Source organism: Dendrobium catenatum, unplaced genomic scaffold, assembly GCF_001605985.2.
Source record: "Dendrobium catenatum unplaced genomic scaffold, ASM160598v2 fragScaff_scaffold_334, whole genome shotgun sequence".
NCBI lineage: Eukaryota > Viridiplantae > Streptophyta > Magnoliopsida > Asparagales > Orchidaceae > Dendrobium > Dendrobium catenatum.
Window position 1 is genome coordinate 2,802,530 of NW_021318796.1, and position 25,083 is coordinate 2,827,612.

At 37.4% G+C, this 25,083-nt stretch overlaps 2 protein-coding genes across 4 annotated transcripts in view; one reads left to right on the forward strand and one right to left on the reverse strand.

Annotated features, from left to right (window-relative positions):
* Window positions 1-887: 887 nt before the first annotated feature.
* LOC110099966 lies at window positions 888-1,473 on the forward strand. The gene has a single exon (XM_020827312.2). It carries the CDS (start codon window positions 1,011-1,013, stop codon window positions 1,401-1,403), a length of 393 nt encoding a protein of 130 aa, XP_020682971.1. The 5' UTR covers window positions 888-1,010; the 3' UTR covers window positions 1,404-1,473.
* A 2,009-nt stretch (window positions 1,474-3,482) lies between these two features.
* LOC110099906 overlaps window positions 3,483-25,083 on the reverse strand; it is a 77,685-nt gene continuing 56,084 nt past the window's right edge. For 2 of the 3 annotated variants that reach the window (XM_020827216.2, XM_028693667.1), the window contains 9 exons: window positions 18,848-19,039; window positions 17,904-18,179; window positions 12,008-12,625; window positions 5,198-5,643; window positions 5,055-5,115; window positions 4,909-4,977; window positions 4,608-4,813; window positions 3,913-4,088; window positions 3,483-3,828 (listed from right to left, as the gene is read on the reverse strand). In XM_020827216.2, the coding sequence (XP_020682875.1) occupies window positions 4,733-4,813; window positions 4,909-4,977; window positions 5,055-5,115; window positions 5,198-5,643; window positions 12,008-12,625; window positions 17,904-18,179; window positions 18,848-19,039 (1,743 nt within the window). In that variant the 3' untranslated portion in view covers window positions 3,483-3,828; window positions 3,913-4,088; window positions 4,608-4,732. Of the gene's footprint in view, window positions 3,829-3,912; window positions 4,089-4,607; window positions 4,814-4,908; window positions 4,978-5,054; window positions 5,116-5,197; window positions 5,644-12,007; window positions 12,626-17,903; window positions 18,180-18,847; window positions 19,040-25,083 lie in introns of those variants that run through there. The other variant, XM_028693668.1, reaches the window with a different exon arrangement.

A 25,083-nucleotide genomic window follows, 5' to 3' on the forward strand; every position in this document is an offset into this window, starting at 1 on the left:
CTCAGGTGATGGTCTGACGAACGTGAGGGCCTCTAACGAAGGTGAGGACCTCTGGCGAAGGTGAGGGCATTTGATGAAGGTGAGGGCCTCTGATTGTGGTATGGCGTAGGTGAGGGCCTCCGGCGAAGGTGAGAGCCTCAAGTGGTGGTCCGGCGAGGCTCCTACGGTGGTCTGGCGAAGTTCCGGCGATGGTCGAGGATGAGCTTCTTCATTCTCTTCCTTCTCTTCTCTTCTTCTCTTCTTGCTTGGGTTTCTTTTCAAGAGAAATAAGAGGTTTATTTATAGATTTTCTAGAGTGGCATGACCTGTAAATAGGTGAGAGATCAAGGGTAAATGGGGAGTGGTTGGATGGACGGCCGATAATGAATCCCTTGATCATGGACCGTTCGTCAGGCATTTGGAGGCCTTAATGATTTTGGAATTCAGTGATCTTGGGCTCATTGGATTCGTCTCGTCGAGCCGCTCGATTTTACTATAAGCTCGTCATATTTGGAAACCGTTTGGTAACTCAAACAGTGAATCGTTGGATTCGTATTTCCGAGACGCTCAGTTTGACTATAAGTTTGTTGAAATCAGAGTTGAGATGGTCTCCGAATTAATTTTAGAAGTTTCCAACTCGATTTTGCATTGAGATTCGTGCCCGATCAAGATAATTTTTTGATGGCGTATTAAATATAATTATTATAAAATAAATTTATGAAAAAAGTTAATTCGAAATGAAGCATAAATGAAAGGAAATATTTCTAAAAAATTTATACATTGCCTAAATATCTAAGAATCACAGCTCACAAAGTCATAAAAACGTTGACCGAAAATATTAAAAGTCAACAACCAAGAGGCGACCAATAGGAGTCGTTCCTTTCGTCACAACTACCTAATCATCTTCCCTCCAATAGTGTCACTGTTCAACTAATCAACATTTCATTACCCTAATAATTAATTCTAAATCGCAATATTAAACAAATCCCATACTAACGATATATATAATTCCATCTTTAATCGATCCATGTATGAATCAAGCCAGAAAAATCATGGCTTTCTTCTTCCTTACCGTAATCACTGAGCTCTGGGAAACTCTCCTCGAACGCCGCCCCTTGCTGGTCTATGCTGCCACGTGGACAACCTTCGTCGCCGCCACCGTGGCAGCCGCCTCCGTCGCGCCGGAGGTGGCCTTCGTGTGGGCACTAACCTCCTCCCCTTACGCGGGCGGATGTGGTGGTGGCGCTATTCGAATCCTCCTCGACGCGCCGCCCGGCGAAATAATATGTGTTCCAGCGGAGCTTTTTGGCCACACGGGGGTTGACTTCTTGGTACCGACGGTCTTGGCCGCCGCCGTCGTCGCCGCCGCGGCCTACGTAGTTCGAGTCGTTGGATTATGGGAAGCTGAGGATAATAGCAGCTGACCCCGATTCAAGACTTTTATTTTACGAACTGATTGTCAAGAAAAATTTAAGTTTATGCGCCCATAATATTTTTTTTTTAAAAAAATGAAGAAATATGATAATTGTTTATTTTTTTTCTCGCGGGCTTTAGCGAGGGGCAAATTATTACGTCCGGTCACCGAATGTTTGGACATCCCATCCGGTGATGCCACATCACCCAAATATACTAGTTCCCGGTGTACCCAAATACACTGGGTCCCGGTGTATCCAAATACACTGGGTCCCGATGTATTTTGGTGTCGTGGCGACACTGGATTGATGTCCGGACGAATCCGGACACCAAACACAATAATTTGCCCTAGCGAGGGGCGCAAGGATACCGTTGTGTAAGCAGACCAGGAGTTCGAGAGGAGGGCAAATTATTCTGTTCGGATGCTAAACAACGTCCAAATATCAATCAGAATGTGCCAATCACTTCCGCTCGGTATCGAGGCTCGATACTGTTGGGTATTACTGATGTGGCGCATTCTGGTTGATCTCCAGACGGTGAATTGAGTCTCTCCAAGAGCAGGCCACTTGATAAGGAGTTTATGGAGAAAAGGCTTGGGTGCGCAACGATGAGATTTTTTTTTTTTAATTAGTTCAGCACCCAAAGACAGGAGATTATTACGTGCGGAGATTGGACACATGTGAATGGTAAAAGCAAATTAAAAACAATGATGAAAAATACTATACTTTTACGTTTCACAAAAAAAAAAACCGAACGGTTCTGTGTCCGACCTCCGCACGTAATAATTTCTCCAAAAACTGACACAACACAACTCATACAAGAGACTCGAACACAAAACCTCTTAGGTGGGAGTCAATCTACTAACCAACAAATTAAAAAGAGCTACGTGCAGTGCAACAATACGATTCGATATAGATATTTTTTTTTTTTTTAAATTTGATTATGTATATATTTTTATTATACTAAAATAATAATAACAATAAAAAGATGTGAATAATCTCCAACATAATCTATTAGTTCTCACATCACATCGAGTGCAAGCAAATTTATGTTTGAGTTTTATAGGGTAATTCATTCAATATAAGTGTTGTTTTTAAATAATTTCAATATTTCAAACACATCGACAGAGTTCATTTTGAGAACGAACATATTATAGTTATTTCGCATGACATCATACTCATAGTCTGTTGTTTTTTATCATATTCGATCGAGTCGAGCACGAAAGCTCTTCTTTGATAACTTTAGTAATTGAAATGCATTGGCATAATTCACAATGTGATTCAAAGTTAATTCACATGACATTTAAAAATCTATGATGCACAAATACGGACACGGCAACACGGATACGATATGACATGGATACAAGAAATGAAAATAAGAATATTCGATGATTGGGTATAACTATTAAGTACGGACGTTGATTTGATGTTATGGATAGGAAATAAAAAATTTAATTTAAATCCCGCCAAATACAATAAATTATATTTAAAAAATAATAAAATATTTAAGATACGCATGTCCGACACGCATATCCAATTTGTATTTAATATTTTTTTAATCGAACACGTGTCGACACGTTTTCGGCACGTCCGACACGTGTCGTCGGAGGTCGGGTGAGTGTCGTGTCGGATACGGTGTCGAACACTGCACGTCTCTTTGAGGAGAAGTGTCAGTGCATCATAAGTGTCAACCAATCTCCAAATTAGAATTCGAACTTTGAGCTTAATTCTATAAGTTCAAGTTGGCTCATTAGCCAACTCATATATTAAAAAAAGAGAAAAATTATTATTCAATTATTAAAATAAAATGAAAATTTAGAAAAGAAACAACAAATAGCAACTTGATAATATTTTTAAATGATACTACATGCAAGCTAATCAATCCAGTCGAGGCTCACTCAAACTGTGGCTCGATAGCTCATCCAACTCGGCTCACAAGCTATTTATCGAGCCGTGCTCAAGCTAGCTCATAAATCCACTTGACTCCTTTACACCTCGCAACTAAGCAACAGATTGGGCAACACAATTATTTGTCTCACTTTACATTTATAACAGTTGGTTTCTATATTCAGTCATAAGGAAATGGGCAGATGAGAGAAAGAAAGCCTTCATATTCACTATATAACCTTCAGTCAATGAAGTTAAAAATATGTCATAATATTACTGGTGAAGCTCTACAGGTATACACAATAAATACTTGACGAAAAAAATTCAAGCTCATAGTTTACCAAATTATAAGTGAAAATGCAAAATAAAGAAATACACAATATAGTAATTATTATAACGAGGTTGCCTCAATTAAAAAAAAGATAAAAAAAGAAAAAAAAAAAAACTCACCTGGACCTCGTTTGTTATCCTCATCACATTACAAAATTGGAGAGGCAGTGAGGACTGAGGATGTCGGTTTCAACCCCATCTTCACATGCCAATGACTAACCTGTAAAAGAACAAAATTAGGATTCATAACGGCTATATAACGGATAGAACAAGCTTTAAGTTTGGCAAAATGATGATTTGATACCTGAGAAATGAATATATTACATAAAATAATGATTCTTTGTTTTGACTGCAACTGGTAGGAGAAAACGATCAAATAAATCAACGAATAAAATGACTAACACGCCCAGCTATACATGCTGTACTTCTGCTGCGCAGCATCCGTCCAGCCAATTAGTAATTTACAAGTTTATTTTAGACCTGGATAAAAGAAACAAATGAACCGTATGAAGAAAAATAAATTTGAAACTGCTCAAGAAGATCTGTTTTTTAAGGATTTGGCTTAGTAAGTAGTGTTTTTCCGTGATATTTTAGGCAGAGGCGTGCATATCTATTGATATTATGAGATTAAGTGTGATTAAGGTTTCATTTGAGACTTTCTTATTGCTTCTTAAAACAGTTTTTTAGTATAAAAATTTAAAAAATTTAATTTTTATATTAGAAAGCTGTTTTAAGAAGCAACAAAAAAATCATCCCAAACGAAGCCTAACCAATAAAATTGGCCTAGTACTCTGGCTTTACACAAGAAGACCAAGATGACGAGGGCTTTGCTTGGTAAAGTTCAGCTAATATTGTGCTTTTGTTGCGTTATAGAATATATACATATTCTTGCATAAAATTAAGAGCTATTCCATAAGTCAGTCCACTTGTTCGTAAAATATAAGAACAAGTGCTTTTAAAAAAAGGAGAATTTGAACGGGTGAAGCCTTAGCAACTTACCCTGCCACTCGCCATGCTTCTCAAATAGTCATATCACAGTGCTCGGCATTCATCATCAAATAACGAGAAGCCAAACTTGAATTTCAGCCAGTTTAGCAAAGCTCTTCATTGTAGCAAAATCAGATCTACCCTACAGGTTCGTTCATTAGCTGAAGGATGCCACGCATTTGGAGGTAAGGGTTCTCCAGCAACTTTTCATTGTTACACTGGATAATAGAAACAACAAAAGAAGCTGATAATTTGAAGCACTTTCTATCATAGAGGAACAAAAACAACGTGGCAAGCTTCAAGAAAGCCTAACCTGCTGTGCCTTGATTATGAGAGACTGAAGCAAGCGCTGGTAGTTTTCAGGCTCTTCAGTCATCATTCTCTGCATACACAAGATTGACAAAAGAATATGAAGTTGAAAATTACAACTGATTCATTTGTGAAAGATTTATGAGATACCTTCAGAAGAAATGCTGCAGAACAATATGCAACTCTAGAGTCTGGATCTTCCAGAAGTCCCCTACCAATTTACATCCAAATCAGAAACTGTCCACCTGTAGGACTGGAAAGCACGGATATGTGAAACAATATAAATAAACTACCTGAAGAACTCTTCACCGTCAACCTCTCTAAATGCTGCAGAATCAGCCGAACATTTACCAATCAGAAGAAGGAGAAGGGCGGCACGAATGTCTGATGTAGCACCAGGAAGATTTGCTCTGCCCTCACTGCCAACTGCAACACCGAGTGCAATGTCATCTGTTACTGCTCCAGCAAGTTGTATTAATGGCCAGTCGAACAAGGATGGAGGAACTCGGGCAACCAGCTGCATGGGAACAATAGCATGTCCACGTAAAACAAGGGCAGCCATTGATTCGGTCTCATGATTAAAGGTGAAATCTTGACTAGAGCAGATGCTTCCTGAAGACCTGTCAATTTTAATGTTTCCTGGTTTTGACAAACTTCGGGGGAAGTCTGAGTCACCTTTTTGAGTTTCATTTGCAGCAGGCAGTCTCAGACATAATTGAGAAAACAGAATATCGCACATCTGCTTGAAAAATTCACTTAAATCGTCAAATTGTGCTATTGAACAAGAAAAATGACATCTCTACCAAGTCAAAGTTGAAATACAGAATTTATACTTCCTGCAACAATCTAATTATCAATTGAACATGCATCAACAAAAAAATATCACTGCATCAAGTATGGAATAAAAAATTTTTGATTTGATAATTAACTATCATATGCTATGTCTGCCTTCGCCCCATCTTCTCATATCACAGTTAGTTAAAAATATAATACTCATAGCGCGTTTAATGACATTTTTTGAGAAAAATCCTCCCCAAATAGTTCATCCGCAGGCATTGATGAATAAGAAGAAGCACAGTCAAAGGTGGCAATTCAATGCATTCAGGCACACGTATACCAAATAAGAATTCAAAGATTACTAGTAAAAGCGGTCATCAGTAACACAGGATAATTCTTTCCACTTGATGGTGCAACTTAAACAAAGTGCAATGACATTCATCCAAAACAAGGGAAAAAAATAATGACCTCCATCTAAATGTGATAGACTATGTTTTTTTCATACATTACTAGAATTTTGTCCATAAACATGTTTCATATGTAACAAAAATATTAATTTCTTCCTTAATAGTCTTAATGCATAGTATTAGTCAATCTCAGTACTGATTAAAAAAAGAAGTCTTAATACATAGTCAATCTCCCTGTGGAGCCTGCTACCAAATAGTGATCAGGCAAAGCATAGGTTGCATCTCGCTCCATCACATCTCTGCTCGCGTCCCATACACCTACATGTTCATGTCCAACGCCTAGTCATACAATTTGCGCACTCCATGCTACACATTTGCTTCTTGTGCGACCCTCTATGCTCTCATTGTGTGCACTCGCATCACTGCAACCACTCCCTATAGTTTACCAATAACATTAATTGCTATTTTAAATAATGCAGTAATGCCTCTCAAACCACACCCCATCCTAATCACATTCATCACTCTCTAGATCGCATCTTCCTCTACTCCTTGTAATTGGCCCACATACACTTTAGCTTCCCATTTCCTCAGGCAAAATCTCATCAATGATTCGCACTATACATAATCATGAATTTCACCAGCTACGATCTCAATCTATGCCATCCAAAACTAATTTACAGTAACTTCTACCACTCTTTGGATAAACCTGAGCCTACACAACCTGTTTTCGTCCACAACATACTTTCAAAATCCCCCATAGACTTGGCGACTTTTCAGCACCCCACTCAAAGTTACTACATTTTGAAAATTAAATACATCATAGGTAAAGCTATTTTGGCAAACATAGTTTTGATTATAACATTTATAAAGATAAAATCCATAAGTCAATATTTTGATTAAATTTACGTTCATTGGAAAATCAATGTAATGCATAGGAACTATACCTAAGAAACTCCATATATTTTATAAGTTGAATTTACATTGCAAACCCCTCTCTGTCCCAGTAATGCCTTAATTAGTTATCCCTACTTAATCTTAAGAGTGAGTAATATTGCGAGATTACATCCTACTTATTGTGAATTGCATGCTATAAACTAAGACTGATTTGATTTATTATTTTCTTGAACTTAACATTAATAAAATCTATAACTAAAATTTGATTCAATATAACATAGACCCAAGGGTGCAATTGATTTATGGGACATTTAATAAAGTTAAGGCTAAATTTGATGAACTTAATAATAAAATAGTCTATATGATAGGAATGACAACATCTAATAAAAAACTCACAATGCCGAGCATATTTATCTGCAAAATGTGCATCATCATAAGAGTATGAATCAGTATAATACCTTACATGATTACGAATATATATCTTGAACATATGAGATCAAACATAGTATATATCTTGTGAGAATGGTAAGTCAATTCGTGCATGATCTAAGAGTGGTGGTCCACTGATAGGAAATATTGGAATAAACAAAGAAACAATTACTGAAATCAGAATTTCAGTAGCCTCGCCAAGCAAAATTTGAAAATTTAATAGAGGAAAAACAAAGAAAACACTCTTGATTGAATAATAGATGAAAGAAAACAAACAGAGTACAATGGAATGATAGATCTTCAATTTGAGAGGAAGATATAGCTCTCCCAATCTCTAGCTGGCGGCTAGAGCCCAAACAAAACCTAAGAACTCTCCAAATTTTAGCAATACAACATAACCTAACCCTCGGTTTACAATCCTCCTAAAAGCATAAAAAATATCAAAATACCCAAAATATTAATTTGACGTTCCCTCCTAATCCCTCCTAATTATTGCATTACTTGTGGAACCCGGCCAGCCCTAAAAGGGGAGGACTACTGTGGACGTGGGATACTTCCACCTAACAATACCCCTCTCCCAAAGACCCACCTTGTCCGCAAGGTGGGAAGAAAGCTCCTTCCTCGATTTCCTTGTCATCACAAATGTTAAGAACTTGAAGAGATCGTTCCTTACATCTGTGCCCCGGTGTATACCTCTCATCACATCTGAAATAGAGCCCATTCACCCTCTTCTCATGTAACTCCATTTATGTGAGCTTCTTGAAGTTGTTTCTAGGTCTTCTTCCTTCAGTCATCTCCTTCGGGATTTCCCAAAGAGTACCCAGTATCGGCTTTATGGTGCCAAAAAGGTGGTTGTCATCTTGTACGAACATCCTGAGCTATTGTGATGAGGACATCTACAACGATTTCGACACGTGTACCATCGGAGACGCCGGAGATCAACGGCCACGATCAGGAGTTTTATTTTGAGTCTTTTTTTGTAATAGTTTATTTTATTTTTACGGTTTTACCCTTATGGGTGGGGTCATTTTGATATTGTAGCCCCGAGGGCATTTATGTCTTTTAGTTTTGGTTCATTTTGGCCTATTTATAGGAGGCCTCATGCATTGTATGAGATGGGCTCATCTTTCCCCCAAGCCAAAGCATTTGAAATTCAAATTTCAAAGAGGCATTAATTGCTTTCTTAAATTAAGTCCAAGAAATTAGGAAAGTTCCTTAAATGAATTTCAATTCAAATTTGAAATTCAAAAAGCTTTCCCAATACTATAACTTAATTTTGGAAACCCCTCTTTGAAATAAAATCTGAATTTTAATTCAGATTTTCTTTAATGCTTTAAATAATGTGTGGGCCCCACTTAATTAATCATAATTCCCCTCTTCCCTCTCTCTATTTGGCCGGCCCCCATTCATTGGGTTTTTCTCTCTCCAATCTAGCCATTAATCCTTAATTAATGTCTCCACTAATTTCCCTAGCAGCCGCCCCCCTCCACACTATATTTGGAATTATTTTGAATATCAAAACTTCAGATTCCCTCCCAAAATTACTCAATCCCGCACACCTGTAGCAGAATTCCAGATTAGCCACATTCACTCCTCTCATCCGGAAATCTGAAATTGGATATTCCCGTGCCCCTTGCTCTAACCGGCCTCTTCCCCTCTTTAATTCCCTTTCCTGGGTATCTTCAAAATTGCTGATTTCGTGTTGACTGCAACTCTATTCCAGCAATTATACATTGCTGTTTGGTACCCAGCACATGCCCAAATTGAGGTCCATAGCTTCCAACGTCAAACAGCAGTAGGTCCAAGCTTTTCTGATTGTTTTATAGTGCTGTCCAAGATCTTCTCAAGCATTAAAACTGCTGACCAGCCATCTTGGGGAGCTCTCCCACCACTGACCTGCTGCCCACAAGTCCAGGTTGCTTCATCAGGAGCCATCGACGAATACTACCGTCCATCCGAGTGGCCACACTTGCACTGTTCATCAACTCCTCCCGCTCCGAATAGCTTTCCCGTGGACAATATTGTAAGCTCCCTCTTCCTCTTGGTGATCACATTAGTGTTGCTAATATCTTTCTTCTGTTAACCGCAAGAGAGCTTGAGTGAGGGAAACTCAAGGTGACTTTTCTAAATATTAACCCGCGGATTATTGTTAAAGTGCATTCGTCATTACTCGCATGTTTGTTATTGTTTTAAATTGTTGTGCCTAATGAGTTTATAACAATGCCTAAGCAATTTTGCAACTGAGATTTTATTAAATCATTAATTGTGACTTGTTAATCTTTATATCGACTTGCTTACTCCGTTGTCTTATTAATGCTCCGTGCAATTCTGAATTTGTTTCACATCATGTTGCCTCCAATCCCTCTCTCTAGGTGCCTCCCAAATCGTGAGGCCTCATCACTCTAACCACCGCTTGAATATCTAGTTTGAGCCATTTCATAAAGTTCCCCTCCAATACAGTCTTTGGAAGCCGGTCCAATTGGCTAGCCAGATGCTCAAATTGCTCAATGTATTCCACCACCGTCCCATCCTGCGTTAGGGCGAAAAATTGTTCATATAAGTCCCCTCCCCTGCTGGTTCGGAAATGTTCCAACAAACAGTCTTTAAACTCCCTCTAGGTTCGTATGGGACGCCTCGTATCCCTCCACTGGCATCATGCTAAATCTTTCCCCTCCAAGCACATCCCGACTGCTGTCAGGTTCTCATCCTCTGTCAACCTATTGAAGGTAAAGTACCTTTCCACAGGATAGAACCACCCATGTGCATCATCTCCCTAAAAAATAGGTATCTTCAGCTTCCTCACCCTCAAATCTCCTCTGTCACCCCTGTTTTCTCCAAAAATTTCTCATTCCCCAATGGTGCGGTTCCCCCCAATGGTGCAAATCATTCCTTCTCCACTCATACCCAAACATTTCATCACAAGCCCTCCATTCAAATTTAGCACCCCTTCGATTATATTCAGCCCCCTCCTTTCAAATTCGGCACCCCTTCGATCATAATCAAGCCATCACCTTTCAAATTTGACCCCTCTGTTTTCAAATTCAATACCACTCTGCTCATGCACAACCCCTTCTTGCCTCTCCCCATACCCTCTACCAGACTCCTCCCTAGGAAAATGAACTAAGGGAAGCATTCTCTCTTCTCCCTCCACAATCTCTGCCTTATAATCTTCCTTTGCATTATCGTATTAGGGTTTTCCCCACTTCCTTGGAAATCAACGGCTTCTCTCGCCTCTGACGACGTCTTTTTGGTTTGACCCTCGAACAACTTCAACATCTCCTCAATGATGGAAAATTTCCCATCAATCTTTTCATGGATGGATGAAATTTGACTTTTGAAATCTAAAATTTGAGTTCAAAGATATGAAATTTCAGATTTCAATTATCTGATCTCGCTCTCCAACACTTCCACCTTTTTCTCTACCATAGGTACCCGGTTCTAGGCTCCAAATAACAAAAACGGCCAAAAAAAAAAAGTTATGGTCTTCAAATAATAAGATCGGAGAGAAAACACAATAGAAATCAGCGAGGAAAACTTCTATTTCCGCCCAGAAAAACCGCTCTGATTTGAGTTTCCCACCTAATCCCTCCTAATTATTGCATTACTTGTGGACCTCACCCCCAAAAGGGAGCAGACTGTTGTGGAGGCGGGACACATCCGCCTAACATTCACCTATACGTTGTCTACTGAATTCTTCATTACTTAAAACTAATTATGATAGCGGAATTTCATTTAAAAGAAACATGAAGTTGGAACTTGAAGCATGAAATTATTAACCATTCAGGTTCACCTGCAGACAAGCAATTCACCTTTGGACATTGCATATTTCTTGGAGGTAATCTTGACCCATGTAGAAGCAAAAAACTAAAAAATAGCAGCAAGGTCCAATGTAGAAGTTAAATTTAAAGCAATGACACAAGGAATATGTGAGTTACTATGGTTGAAAATTTTTCTTAAAATTCTAAAGATCGATTAAAATGAATATAAAAGACTTTATAGTGATAATAAATCAGAAATAAATATTATAAACAAACATGTGCAATATGATAGAATAAATCATGTTGAGATCAAAATTTATTTTATTAAAAAAAATTAGAAAGTAAAATAATTTATATATCATGTAATTACAAGGGGTCATCTAAGTATCTAACAGATGCCTTTACAAAATGAATGCATAATTTCAAGAGATTATTGATAAGTTGGTATAAAAGATAACTATTCATTAGCTTGAGAGATAACGTTGGAAGGCATGCCTACATTATAGATCTTATTGTTGAACCCCATATTTTAATGACAAATAAGGAAATCAGTATCACATTAATTCATGACAATAAAATTAGGATCACATGGATTAATGCCAAAGATAGAATAAATATCCCACGAATTCATGAACAGCAAAGAAATCAAAACCTATTTTTTAAATTTGAATTTATTAGTTTAGCTATAAATATTATCTTGTATCAAATGCTTTTCCTTCATGCTCTTATGTTCCCCATACTAGATAATGCATTATGGATAAAATAACAAAAAATCACGGCTTCTATTGCAATTATATAAGATTACAAGAAATAAAAATCAACATCTAGTTGCGGGTACCTTCAAGATATTGAGATGGTCAGTCTCATTTATTAGAACTACCAGTGATAAAGCGCAACTCATTACATCTATAACAGCATATGCTTTCTGAAGTCGGATTTGATTTTGATCAGCAATTTTGTCATTATGGTTTATGCTCTGCAACTGATCTTCATCCAAACGTAATTTGCAATGCATTAAAAACCTTTCCAAGACAAAAAGAAAACCCTTTCGGATGAAATTATGTTTTGACTTCAGAAGGCCACACATGATAATTATAGACAACGGAGCTGTTGAAGAAGTTATATCCTGGTTTCCAGCATCTATAAAATGCTTCTTAAAAATCTCAATATTAGCCCATATGCTCCTGCCTTTTACCTTGCCGATTTCTAAGATTAGCAGTTCAACTAGCCATATATATCCATGATGACGATATGCTGCTCGTTCTGCATGAAGGAGAGAATGCAATGTTACCCAAGAAAGCCTACTTCTCAAGCCAATCTCTGCTACTCCAAGCTCATCTAAAGCAGAACTTGACTGGTAAGATTTCGTCAGTTGCATCATATCAGCGAACTCATTGTCAAGATGAGTGAATGCACCTAGGGTGTCATCAAGTTCCGAGATGATTTTTTCTGTGATCTATGAAAAGAAAATTATAAATTAGAAAAGTAATTATACGAAAGCCATGTGATATAAAGACCACAAAAAAAAACAATATTGAGGCATTCAATAATTATACAACAACAACCCCGCTATTGTCAGGTCTCAATCTAAAGCCCTAGATGCGAGTGGCATTAAATGGTCGACAACCAGCATAAAGTTTGTCAAATATTTATGACATGAATTCATTTCGGAGAAAAATATATTATGTAGTAGACCCCACGTAGTGGAATAAAGGCTTTGTTGTTGTTATTGCATCCAATAATTATATCAGACCTAAAATCCTGAAATTATGGGAAGCTAAAATGATGCAAAAAAGAATAGCAAGCGCATATAAAGATCTAACCATTGAAGAAAATCCTACTAGAATTTTTAAAGGGGGAAAGTGTGATAGTGATTGTGAACTCAGGTGATGAAGCTAGTCTTCATAATAGTGATGAAGATGAAATTTGGAAATGGCCAACTATCAATCCACGACAGATTTCAGTAATTATTTCGAAATTGGCATGCTATTTAGTGGGAAGGAGGAATTCAAAAAAGTTGTTGAAAATTGGTTTATTTGATGAGAAAAACAATCAAATGTATTGAGAATGATAAAAGAAGATGTAAGGTGGTCTGCATACGGCCTAATTTCCCTTTTAGCATATATAACTCAACACATCAAGGTAGTAAATCATGGCATGTACATGAAATTATCATAGCAAGACTTTGACATCAACAGTTATTGTAAAGTGGTATGTGAATAAAGTCAAACTCAATCCCCAAAGGAGATGCAATGTGTTTAGAAAAGAAGTGATGGATGACTTGAAATTGCATGTATCAAAACCTCAAGCCAAGAAGGCACATCAACTCATCTACATTAAATTGGAGAACAAAGAAAAGGCATTAAATTAGAATGGAAAACTATGTCATAGAATTAAGGAAATTGTGAAAGAAAATATGCATGAAGCAGGTTCTTGCATAGTTTACAAATCAGATGATAACAACTATGAGACAAGTACCATGCATGGAAGTCAGTATAAGGTCAACTTGAACTTAAAATCTTGTTCTTGTCAGAAGTGGAAGTTAAGTGGAATCCCATGTGAACACGCTTGCACTGCAATTCATATGATAATGAGAGACTGTGAGGATTTTGTTGTTAACTACTACACAACAGAGACTTATATGACAAGTTATGAGTGTAACATAAAGCCTTTGAATAATGTTAATGAATAGCTAATGAGTAATAGGATACAACCATTGCCACCAAAATATAATAAATCAAAGAGGGGAAGGCTATCGAAGTTGCGAAGAACAACTATCGATGAAGAAGCATCACATTCACTCTCCAAAAAGATAGAGAGATCCAATGTTAAACTTCACTGTCGTAAATGTAGACAAAGTGGACAAAACAACATAACATGTAATAAAAGAACAAATAGTGAAGAGGGACATGGATAAGTCCAAGAACTTGTCCAACCAATGATTGAGATGGCGAGTCATATCATCCCTTCAATTTTATTTACATTGATAATGATTTTCATTTAAAAATGTTTTTTTTAACTAGCCCTCAAAGTTGTTGAAGTGTCGACCTCAAACTAAACCTGTTTTGGAAGTTGTCACTCAAGGATCTTCAAATACAACACTTTTAGTATGTTGATTTTAATTTTTTTGTCATAATTGACTTTTTCTTTTGCTATATCAATCTAATCATTTTTTTTCTATAGGTTTACACCTCCAAAAAGAAAAAATTCCATTGAATGAGCTTTTTGAAGCGCAGGATATATCCAAATTTTGATGTTGGTTCAACTGCATGCCTTTTCAATGGGGAATGGAAAAGCCTTTAATTAAATGTATTTTTGCTTTTGTTTAGTGATTTTTTGTATGGGGGATGGACATACTTTATGTTATTATCTTTTGTTCATGAAAAGTTTTTTTTTAATTTCGTGTAATTGTAGAGCTTGTAAAGAAATGACAAATTTGGTTGCTTGTTACATACATAAATATTTTAAAAATAGTGAAATTAGTAGAATTAAAGTTATTTCTATTTTTTTATTAAAAAAAGTTTAATATTTTTTTTAAATTATAATAACTACTCAATCTCATTTATTAAATATTTTAAATAGAAATGACCAAATTACCCTCATATTTAACACCATCAACTTTATATCATTACATGGTAGGATCAAATAAGTACCATTTTAAAGAGTTAAGGGAATGATTCGATCCCTCACATAGAGTTGAGGGACCATTTTGGTCCTTTTCTCCTTTTCTATCACACAACAAGCCCTATGCATCCCTCTACTTTAACCATCTAATTTGAATTCTAATAATAATATACTCATTTATTTCACCATCTCTTTGAACAATAGACCTGATATATCTAAAACGCATACTCTTACTACTAAAATTATACTCAATGTATTAAGTTTTAGATCTACTCAAACAGAAACCTTTATACTCTAAGGTTGACCTCTATAATTCAAGTATACCTTTAACTCCCTCTCTAATCTTAACAACAACAAAAAAAAAAAGCAAAAAGCGTACACCAGGGTAAATTCTCTTGCAAATGTTAGTAAGAACATCCACGACTAAAACAAAAAGATATGAGCATAAAGCTGATCTTTGATGTAGTCCAACTAAAATAGGAAAATACTTGGTCAAACCTCCTTGTGTTTGAACATGGGTAATAGCTCCTACATACATATCCTTCATGACTTGAATATAAACATTATTAACCCTTTCTTTTCCAGAACTCTCTAGAGAACTTCTCTTGAAACTTTATCATATATTTTTTCTAAATCAATAAATATCATATGTAGATCCACCTTATTCTCTCTATACTTCTCCATCAAAGCTCTCAATAAATGCATAGCTTCCATAGTAGACCTACCCAGCATAAATCCAAATTGATTTTGAGAAACATTAGAATCATGTTATAAGCTCTACTCAATAACTCTCTCCCATAATTTTAAATTATAACACATTACCTTAATTACTCTATAATTCGCAAACTCTTGTGCATCACCTTTATTTTTAAAAATAGGAATCAACATACTCCTCCACTCATCTAGCATCTTTTTAGTCTTCAAAATAATATTAAAAATTTCGTAAGCCAATAAATTCTTTCATTTCCTATGCATTTCCACATCTCTTTTGGAATATCATCATGGTCAATAGCTTTTCCACACTTCATTTTTCTTTAAACCTCTCTAACTTTGATTTATTAATACGCCGATAAAAATAAAAATCTCTATTTTCATTTAGGGTACTAAGGACAGTAAATTCAATTGTTTTTTTTTTTTTACAATTTTCATTGAAAAGCTTAACAAAATATCTCATTCACCTTTGTTAAATACCCTCTTCTAATAATTTTTTTTTAATTTTCACCCTTAATGCACTTCATTTGAATTAAATCCTTACTTCTTCTATCTTTTGCTTGGCTAGCTTATACATCTATCTTTTGCCCTCAATATATAATTTATTATACAATCATTAAAAGATAAATTCTTTGCCTAACATCTTATTTTCTTAGGCTCCTTATGAAAGCCTTTATATCTTTCTCAACTTTTCGAGCTTTTATACCTAAACCAAGTTTTATAACAAAGTTTATTATTTTTTTATCTTTTATTGCACATTTTTATTCCACCACTAACTATTTTTACTATTATGAGTTTTTTCTTTTGATACTTCAAACATATCCTTTACAACATTTGTTAATATCGCTAGCTATTTTTTCCACATAACACTAACTTCCTCATGCGCAGTAAAAATCTCAAGACTATGAATCCTACTCTAAAAAATATTTTTATTAGAATTATGTAAATGCAGCCATCTAATCCTATGATAGCATTTTAATTTATTTTTTTATAATTTGCCGATTCATCTTAAAGTCCAAAACTAATAAGCGATATTCGTGCAAAAACTTTTAGTCAAAATAACTTTACAATATTTACAATTTAAATGATCTATTTTTCTTATAAGAAAATTATCAATCTAAGTTTTAATATATCCATTCTTCTGAGATGCTTTTCTCTATTCTTAAATAAGATATTAGCAATTACAAAATCATAAGCTAGAAGAAAATTTAATAATATCCTACTACCTTCATTGATTGCTCCAAACTCATAGCTACCATAAATGCTTTTAAAATATTTCATCTCTCTACCAGCATGTCCATTTAAATCCCTCCTAATAAAAGCTCTTTCTTCAAAATGTATCATTTGACATAATGAATAAATTTATGAAGTATATGAAAAAATAACAAAAAAAAAAGTGAACTCATGCTAGTTTTAAAGATGAATAAAAGTAGAACTTTAGGTCCATAGTAGATACCTCTTGAAATTTAGAGAGAGATGGGAGATATTGGAATGATTTGGTTAAAAAATCTTACCAGTGAATCTTGAAGTTTAAGAAATGTCAAAATTAGATAAAAAAATATTTTGCTATCAATATTTAAAAAGAAAGAAACATTTGCATTTATAATAATTCAGAGAATCAAGCTCTCAAGACAAAAGAGAGTAATGAAATAAACTTAAAAAAAAATGGATATAAAAAAAAAAGAATGAAGAAAGGATCTTCATATAGTTATTGTTGATCTTGAAAGACAAGCAAGCACCATCACATGTGATGTGATGAATATAAACTAAAAATGGGTGTTTCAAAATATAGTAAGTTATAAAAGATATGTATGATAAAGAATTGACTAATTTTCAGAGTAATAATAGGGGTTCGAAAGGGTTTGGAATCACAATAGGATCACATCAACAATGAACATTAAATTTGTAATTTTTTTATTGTGTATGAAGATTCTTACGAATCATCAACATTATCATTATCATTAGCCTTATGACAGCTATTTGAGATTGACTTTATAAAAATTCTCATTCTCCATTTGATGAGTATTATATTAGATGATTTTATCCAGTCTATCATTTTTTTCTCCTAAATCCTTCAACACTAATTTTATCTACAGAAGAAAATTTGTAGTTTTCTACCATTTGTTGTACATGACCAAATTAGTCAAGTCTATTTTTCATTATCTTATTTTAATTAGATTATACACCCACTATCTTATTGTTGTATTTTTCAAAGTTATCTCAAACCACGAACCCATATTTATGCCTATTTTCTAGCACACCGCTAGTGAAGATCCATATTTCGATATGCGTACGGATTCTCACAAAAATACAAACAAACACACAAGTTTGTCAAAGACTGGTTTATTTATAACCATATAAATAAAATGTAGAAAATAAATAACATAGCAGAAGTGTACCAGATCAAGATGCCCATGATTTGGTGATCTAGATAAGGCTCCGGAAATTGACTTCATTAAAATCTGTCCAATACCGTCCACGCCATGCTTAACAACAATATAAAATGCTTCAGGGGCATCTGCAAGAATAAGCATAGAAGAAACTGCCTGAACCTCATCAAAAGCATAAGCAGAAGCTCCAGAAATTAAGCGTGCCTCATTTATCTGGTGTAGCGCATAATCAAATAAGACCAAGAAGAGATTTCTCTTTTCCTCCTTTGATTTGGCCTGTGAATACTGCAAATTGAAACTATATAAGTACTATACAACTCCTACACATAGTTGTTGTAATTAGTCATAAAATAATATATTCAATTATTATAAAACTATCAACTAATTTGATATTTCATCAATAAATTACAAGGAAATTTTTTTGGAACAATGGCTACCCAAACCAAATAACATAATATACGGCTGTTTAAAATTGCTTAAAATGCTCCGATGCCGCGACTACAACTACATTTTACAACAGACATCTTAGGTTATCAAATGATGGAATATTTCGGTAAAAAATAGAATATTTAAGACGACATCTTCCATTAATCTTATCCTAGCTGTTTGTGGCTAAGATTTATAAATTAGAATATTTAAGAAATGCAGTACCCATTTCATGGAACTCATATATTCAATTTTATCCCAACTTTATCATTCTTAAAAAATCCATGTTCCAATGAAAATAAATCATCTCAAAACTACAAATATAATTACTTACTTTATTTGAAAATAAACGTAAATTTAACAATGAACCTAATAAAATAAGCTTTCTGCAATGTAATGCTCAGGTCCCAAATTAACTAACAAATATATCATTATAAGTAGTGAGTATTAACAAGACATTAAATAATATATGCTAAATATTATAATTTTGGCATGAGGCATAAATAATTTCCAGGTTGAAAACAAACCTCCAGGCAGATGAAGTCAATCCCTCCAAGAAGAGCAAGTTGTTCCACAAGCAGTGTGTGAGTATCAATTAGAGCGTCTTGAGTTCCATCTAAAGACTGGTATAACATATTTGTTAACATACAAATAAGCTTTTTGTGAACAATTTCTGCCCATGAATGCTCTCTGCTAATTTCAAGAAGAACCTTAATGACCTGTGGTTTCAAAAAGTAGCAAGTGAAAAAAAGGGGGAAAGAAACACCATAAGAGAATTGCTCATCTAATCACAAGTTAGAAAACATACAAAAACATGATTTTGAGCTCTGGTTGTCTTCACTATCTATCAATTTTTTTTCCTTGGCATCAATTACACATTTTTGTCTTTTTTTGAAAGTGGTAAGACTTTAGCTTATGATTTTGTAATTGGTAATACCTTAAAACTATGGGAATGAGTTATGGAGCGTAGGTTGTGGCATGATACTAATGTTTCTCAAAATCAATTTGGATTCATGCCGGATAGGTCTACTATGGAAGCCATACATTTATTGAGAGGTTTGATGGAGAAATATAGAGAGAATAAGTAAACTAGGAATTAAATTTGTTACCATTAATTTAATTTGAAAATTTTAATATAAATATATATCTGAATTACCTAAGTAAATTAACTTAATCATGCATATAATGTTTAGGTTATCAATTAACGAAGGACTGACTAAGAATTTAAGGAGCATTGAAGTGAGATTTGACCTTCAAAAAGAAAATGAGGTGGGTAATTAAATTTTAACTAAAACAATTACAATTCTCTGTTGCTTCATTGCATTTACGATCATAACATCTTGTATGTATATTAATAATTGTAACACTACCGTACATTAAAAAGGAAAAAATCAAAGGATTTTAATAGTGTGACGCATCTTGTATCTACCATAAAAACACCGAGCCCTGATTTTGGGGCTCCTTTTGACTTATACTTTCTTTGGGTATTCAAAGGCTTATCTTATCAGTTCTTAGATAAGATGGCATAAATTTGATGAACACCTATAGTTGGAGGGTTGTAAAATTTCTAGTTCAAGTGCTCAACAGGTGCGGACTTCAATCAACACAAGCTCATCGTTCATGCTTGTCATTTCTTTGGCCAACTTACTGATAGGAAATACTTGAGTTCGCAAGTAACCCTAAGAGAATACTTGAGTTCGCAAGCAATCCTATCACTAATTGGGAGAAAACAGCGAGAAAAATAAGCAAAACCTGGGCGAAGACAGCCCCAAAATAGTAGATTGCAATAAGGAAGCAAAGCAAAACACACAGAAAGCAAGATACAAGCGATCCTCTATTCGAGAGGAGGATCGTTCTCTCCCAATCTCTAGACGCAAGGTCTAGAGCCCTCAAACCTCACAAGACTCCAAGAGAAACTCAAAACTAAGCATGCCTCTCCCTTCCCCCTTCCTCTCATATTTATAAGCTCTCCACCGCTCACCCCTTTCCTAAAAAAAAAAAATATATTCAAATAAATTCAAATCCAAGGGGTCCCACACATAGGCGGCAAGCTCAAATAGGTAAGAGGGAGGCGGTTTTGAACCGCCTCCTGTAGGAAATTGCCGGCCCAGGTGGGGTCGGCTGACGCGGTTCTCCCTGAACCGCCTTAATAGGCGATTTCTGAACCGCCTTAATGGAACCGCCATATCAATACTGCCCTCCCAAAGAATGACCTTGTCCTCAAGGTGAAAACTAGGAAACTGTTGTTTCACCATCTCGTATGGCTCCCATGTGGCATCGTAGTCTGACAGATTCTTCCACTTGATCAGCACTTCTTTCGCTCCCACTTCTTTCTAACAAACCCCCATCAACTATAAGGGTTCCATAATCACCTCTAAATCCTCCATAAGTGTGGCCGGTAACTCTGAGCTGGCTGTATAATCCCCAATGGCTCTTCTCAGCCGTGATACATGAAAAACCGGATGAATAATCGCCGTGGGTGGTAGTTTCAGCCGATATGCTAGTGCTCTGATTTTTTCCAATATTTCATAAGGTCCAAAGTATCTTGGAGCCAGCTTTTCATTCTTCATGCTGGCCACTATCTTCTGCCAGTATGGTCGAAGCTTTAAGAACACTTTCTCTCCTGCTTCGAACTGGATGTCCTTCCTATGCTCATCATCCTATTTCTTCATAATCTGTTGAGCTCTCAGTAGATGTCTCTTCAATTCCTCTAACACACGATCCCTCGCCTCCAAGTACTCTACTAAAGAAACTGGAGTACTGCTACTCCCAAAGTGCACTAAGTGAGGAGAGTTCCTTCCGTACAGCACCTTAAATGGAGTCATTTGTGAAGCCGAGTGAAAAGAGGTGTTGTACCAGTATTCTGTCCAAGACAGCCACTTGGCCCAACGTTTGGGTGTCTCTGACACAAAACATCTCAAATAGGTCTCCAAGCTCCTATTGACCACTTCTGTTTGGCCATCTGTCTGTGGGTGGTAAGCAGTGCTCCTCTTTAGAATTGTCCCCTGTAACCTGAACAATTCCCTCTAAAAATAACTGAGGAACACCTTATCTCTGTCTGACACGATCGCCTCTGGTACTCCATGCAATCTGACCATCTCTCTAATGAATGCTGAAGCCACTGTCACCGCGGTGTAAGGATGTTGGAGGGGGATGAAATGAACATACTTGCTCAATCTATCCACCACCACCAAGATCACTGTGAAGCTTTCTGAACGGGGCAGCCCATCTATGAAATCCATGTATATCTCCTCCCAGACTCGTCCCGATAGTGCAAACGGTTGTAGTAGTCCCCCAGGTGACATAGCCAAATATTTGTTCCTCTGACAGATCTCACACCTTGCCACCATCTCTTCTACATCTCTATGCATCCCCTTCCAGTAAAGCTCGACTGCTAGTCTCTTGTAGGTTCTTCTGCACTCCTGAATGGCCCCCAACTGCGCTTCCATGAAATTCTTGTAGTAAATTTGGGATGTGGAATGAGGTACAGGGCATCACAAATCTTCCCTAGTACAGCAATCTATCCCCCTCTAATGAGTACCCTGGATGGCTACCCTCCTCTTTTAGCAGATATGACCTGATCATTCCTAGTTCTTCGTCTCTAGCACTTTCTTCCCTAATAGCCTCCCAGTCAAGTATCAAAGGAACAGATAATGCCACCGTCTGCAACTCCCCCATACATCTGGACAATGCATCCGCCGCCTTGTTCTCCACCCCTGGTCTATACTGAATCTCGAAATCGTACCCTAGCAACTTGGACAACCACCTTTGATGCTCTTCCATCACCATCCACTGTTACAGTAGGTATTTCAAGCTTCGCTGATCTGTTCTGACAATGAAATGTCTCCCAAGCAGGTAGGGCCGCCACTTTTGGATGGCCAAGACGATGGCCATTAATTTCCTCTCGTAAACTGATTTCAATCTGGCTCTAGCCGTCAATACCTGGCTGAAATAAGCAATGGGTCTACGACTTTGCATCAGTACTACACCTAGTCTGTATCCTGAAGCATTTGTCTCCACAATGAAAGTTTCAGTGAAATTTGGCAAGGCTAGGACCGACACTGTAGTCATAGCCTTCTTCAAGCTCTCAAATGCTGATGTGGCCGCCTCCCCCCATAGGAACCCGTCCTTCTTCAACTGTTCAGTGAGTGGCCATGCTGTGGAGCTATACCCCTTCACGAACCTCCTGTAGTAATTTGTTAGTCCTAGGAATCCCCTTAATTCCTTCAGATTTTTTGACACGGGCCACCTTATCATTGCTTCAATTTTGGACTGATCCGCTGCAACTCCCTCTTTTGACACCACATGATCCAAGTACTCTACACTGGCTTGTGTAAAGCAGCATTTCTTCAAATTAGCCCTCAGCTGGTGCTCCTACAGTACCTCTAACACCCTCTTCAAATGCTCCCAGTGCTCTTCTTCTGTCCTGTTGTAGACCAGGATGTCGTCAAAGAATACCAGTACAAATCGTCTGAGATAAGGTTTGAAAACCATATTCATGAGGGCTTGGAAAGTAGCTGGAGTATTGGTAAGGCCAAACGGCATCACCAGGAACTCATAACGTCCTTCATGAGTTTTGAAAGCCGTTTTGGGTACATCCTCTTCCTCATTCGGATCTGATGATAACCCGATTTCAAGTATATCTTGCTGAAGATCACGGTTCCACTCAATTCATCTAACAGCTCGTCAATGACTGGTATAGGAAACTTGTCAGGTATAGTTTCCTTATTGAGTGCTCTGTAGTCCACACAAAAAATGCCAGCTGCCATCCTTCTTTTTCACCAACAGGACAGGGCTAGAAAAAGGGCTGATGCTGGGTCTGATGATCTCCGCCTCCAGCATCTCTCTAATCAACCTTTCTATCTCATCCTTCTGGAACTGAGGGTAGCGATAAGGTCGGACACTGATGGGCGACACTCCTTCCTTCAACATGATGGCATGCTCCTGCTCCCTCTATGGTGGCAATCCCTGAGATGGCTGAAATACCTCTTGGAATTGCTGAATCAACGGCTGAATAGAAAGGGGTATGTCTCCTCCCTCATTCAATCTTGCTTACAACTCCACTAAATACCCTCCGCCCACCAACTGGATATCTTTCACCATCGTTTTAAGAGAAACAAGTGATTTGGAAAGCCCCGCGTCTCCCTTAATCACTACCTTCCTTCCGTCCACCATCAATTCCATTGTAAGCGCTCCCCAATTCACTTTGGTGTCACCCAAAGTTTGCAGCCATTTCATTCCCAGTATGACGTTCGTGCTCCCCAACTCTAGTGAAAGGAAGTCATCCCTCACCTGTATCCCTTGGATCGTCAGTCGTACTTCTCTGCAAATCCTCTGACTTTTCTCTATCTTCCCCATACCCATCATCACTCCGTAGCAACTTGTGTCCACCAATATTATTCCCAGTTGGTCTACGACCTATGTGGAAATGAAATTATGGGTAGCCCCACTATCAATTAGCACCATAACCTCACTGTCCCTTATCTCTCCCTTCATTTTCATGGTGTGATTTGTAGTGAACCCCACCACTGAGTTTAGAGAAACCTCAGCCAGATCCAAGTGTAGCTCCTCTTCTTTCTATGTCACCTCCTCACCTCCCTCAGTTTCCTTGTCATCGCAGACGGTGAGAACCTGAAGAGTTCGGTCCTTGCACCGATGTCTTGGTGTGTACTTTTCATCGCATCGGAAACACAACCCCTTTGCCCTCTTCTCCTGCATTTCTTTCTCTGACAATCGTTTGAAATTTCCTCCCCCCATTAACTCCTTGGTGGCATCTTTACTACCTCCTATTATAGGACCTCGAGATGCGAGATGAGTGGTTGTCATTCTATATGTGCCCCCGGTGCTACTATTCTTGGCTCCCTTCTCAAAATTTTTCTGATTTTCCACCAGTTGGGCTAACCTCGTGGCTTCTCCCAAGTCACGGGCATCAAGACCTTTACTGCTGCTCGGATCTCCGTCTTCAACCCTTTCATGAAATTTCCCTCCAATACTGTCTCTGAGAGTCGCTCCACCCTGCTAGCTAGGTGCTCAAACTGCTCCCGTAATCTGCTACTGATCCCTCCTGCTTTAGAGAAAAGAATTGCTCATAGAAGTCTCCTTCCCGATCGGTTTGGAAACGTTCTGTTATACAGTATTTAAATTCCCTCCAATTCCTGATCGAACTCCTCTGGTCTCTCCATTCAAATCACGACAGGGCTTTCCCTTCTAAGCATAATCCGGCTGCAGTCAGCTTCTCCTCTTCCGTCAACCCGTTGACAGCGAAGTATCGCTCCCCCTTGTAAATCCATTCATATGCATCTTCTACTTCGAATATTTGCATCTTCAACTTCCTCACCTTTTGATCCCCCCATTGCCTCGGATTCTTTCATAGTTTCCCCTTTTCTAAGTGCTAGGTGCACCCCAAGTTTCCCAGTTTTTTCTTGCCCTACCATAGCCCAAACCCCCTTCAAAATCCCCTCTTCTCCCTTCAAAATTAGCACCTCGACGGCCGTAAAACCCCTCATGGCGTTCCCAATCAGCCCCTCTTTGCTCCGCTCCCCCATAGCCATACCTTTCCCCATGTCGATCTCCTCTTTCCTCCCTATGGAAAGGCTCCACATAAGGTATTCTCTTCCCCCTTCCACGATTTCCACCTCTTTTTCCTCCTTACGGATTTAAGAATTGGTGTTCTTTGCTTCTAGGCCCTTTACTTCGGATGCCGGCGTTTGTGCTTGAAGCTTCAGCATTCTTTTCATCATATCCCAGAGATCGGTCACCTGCC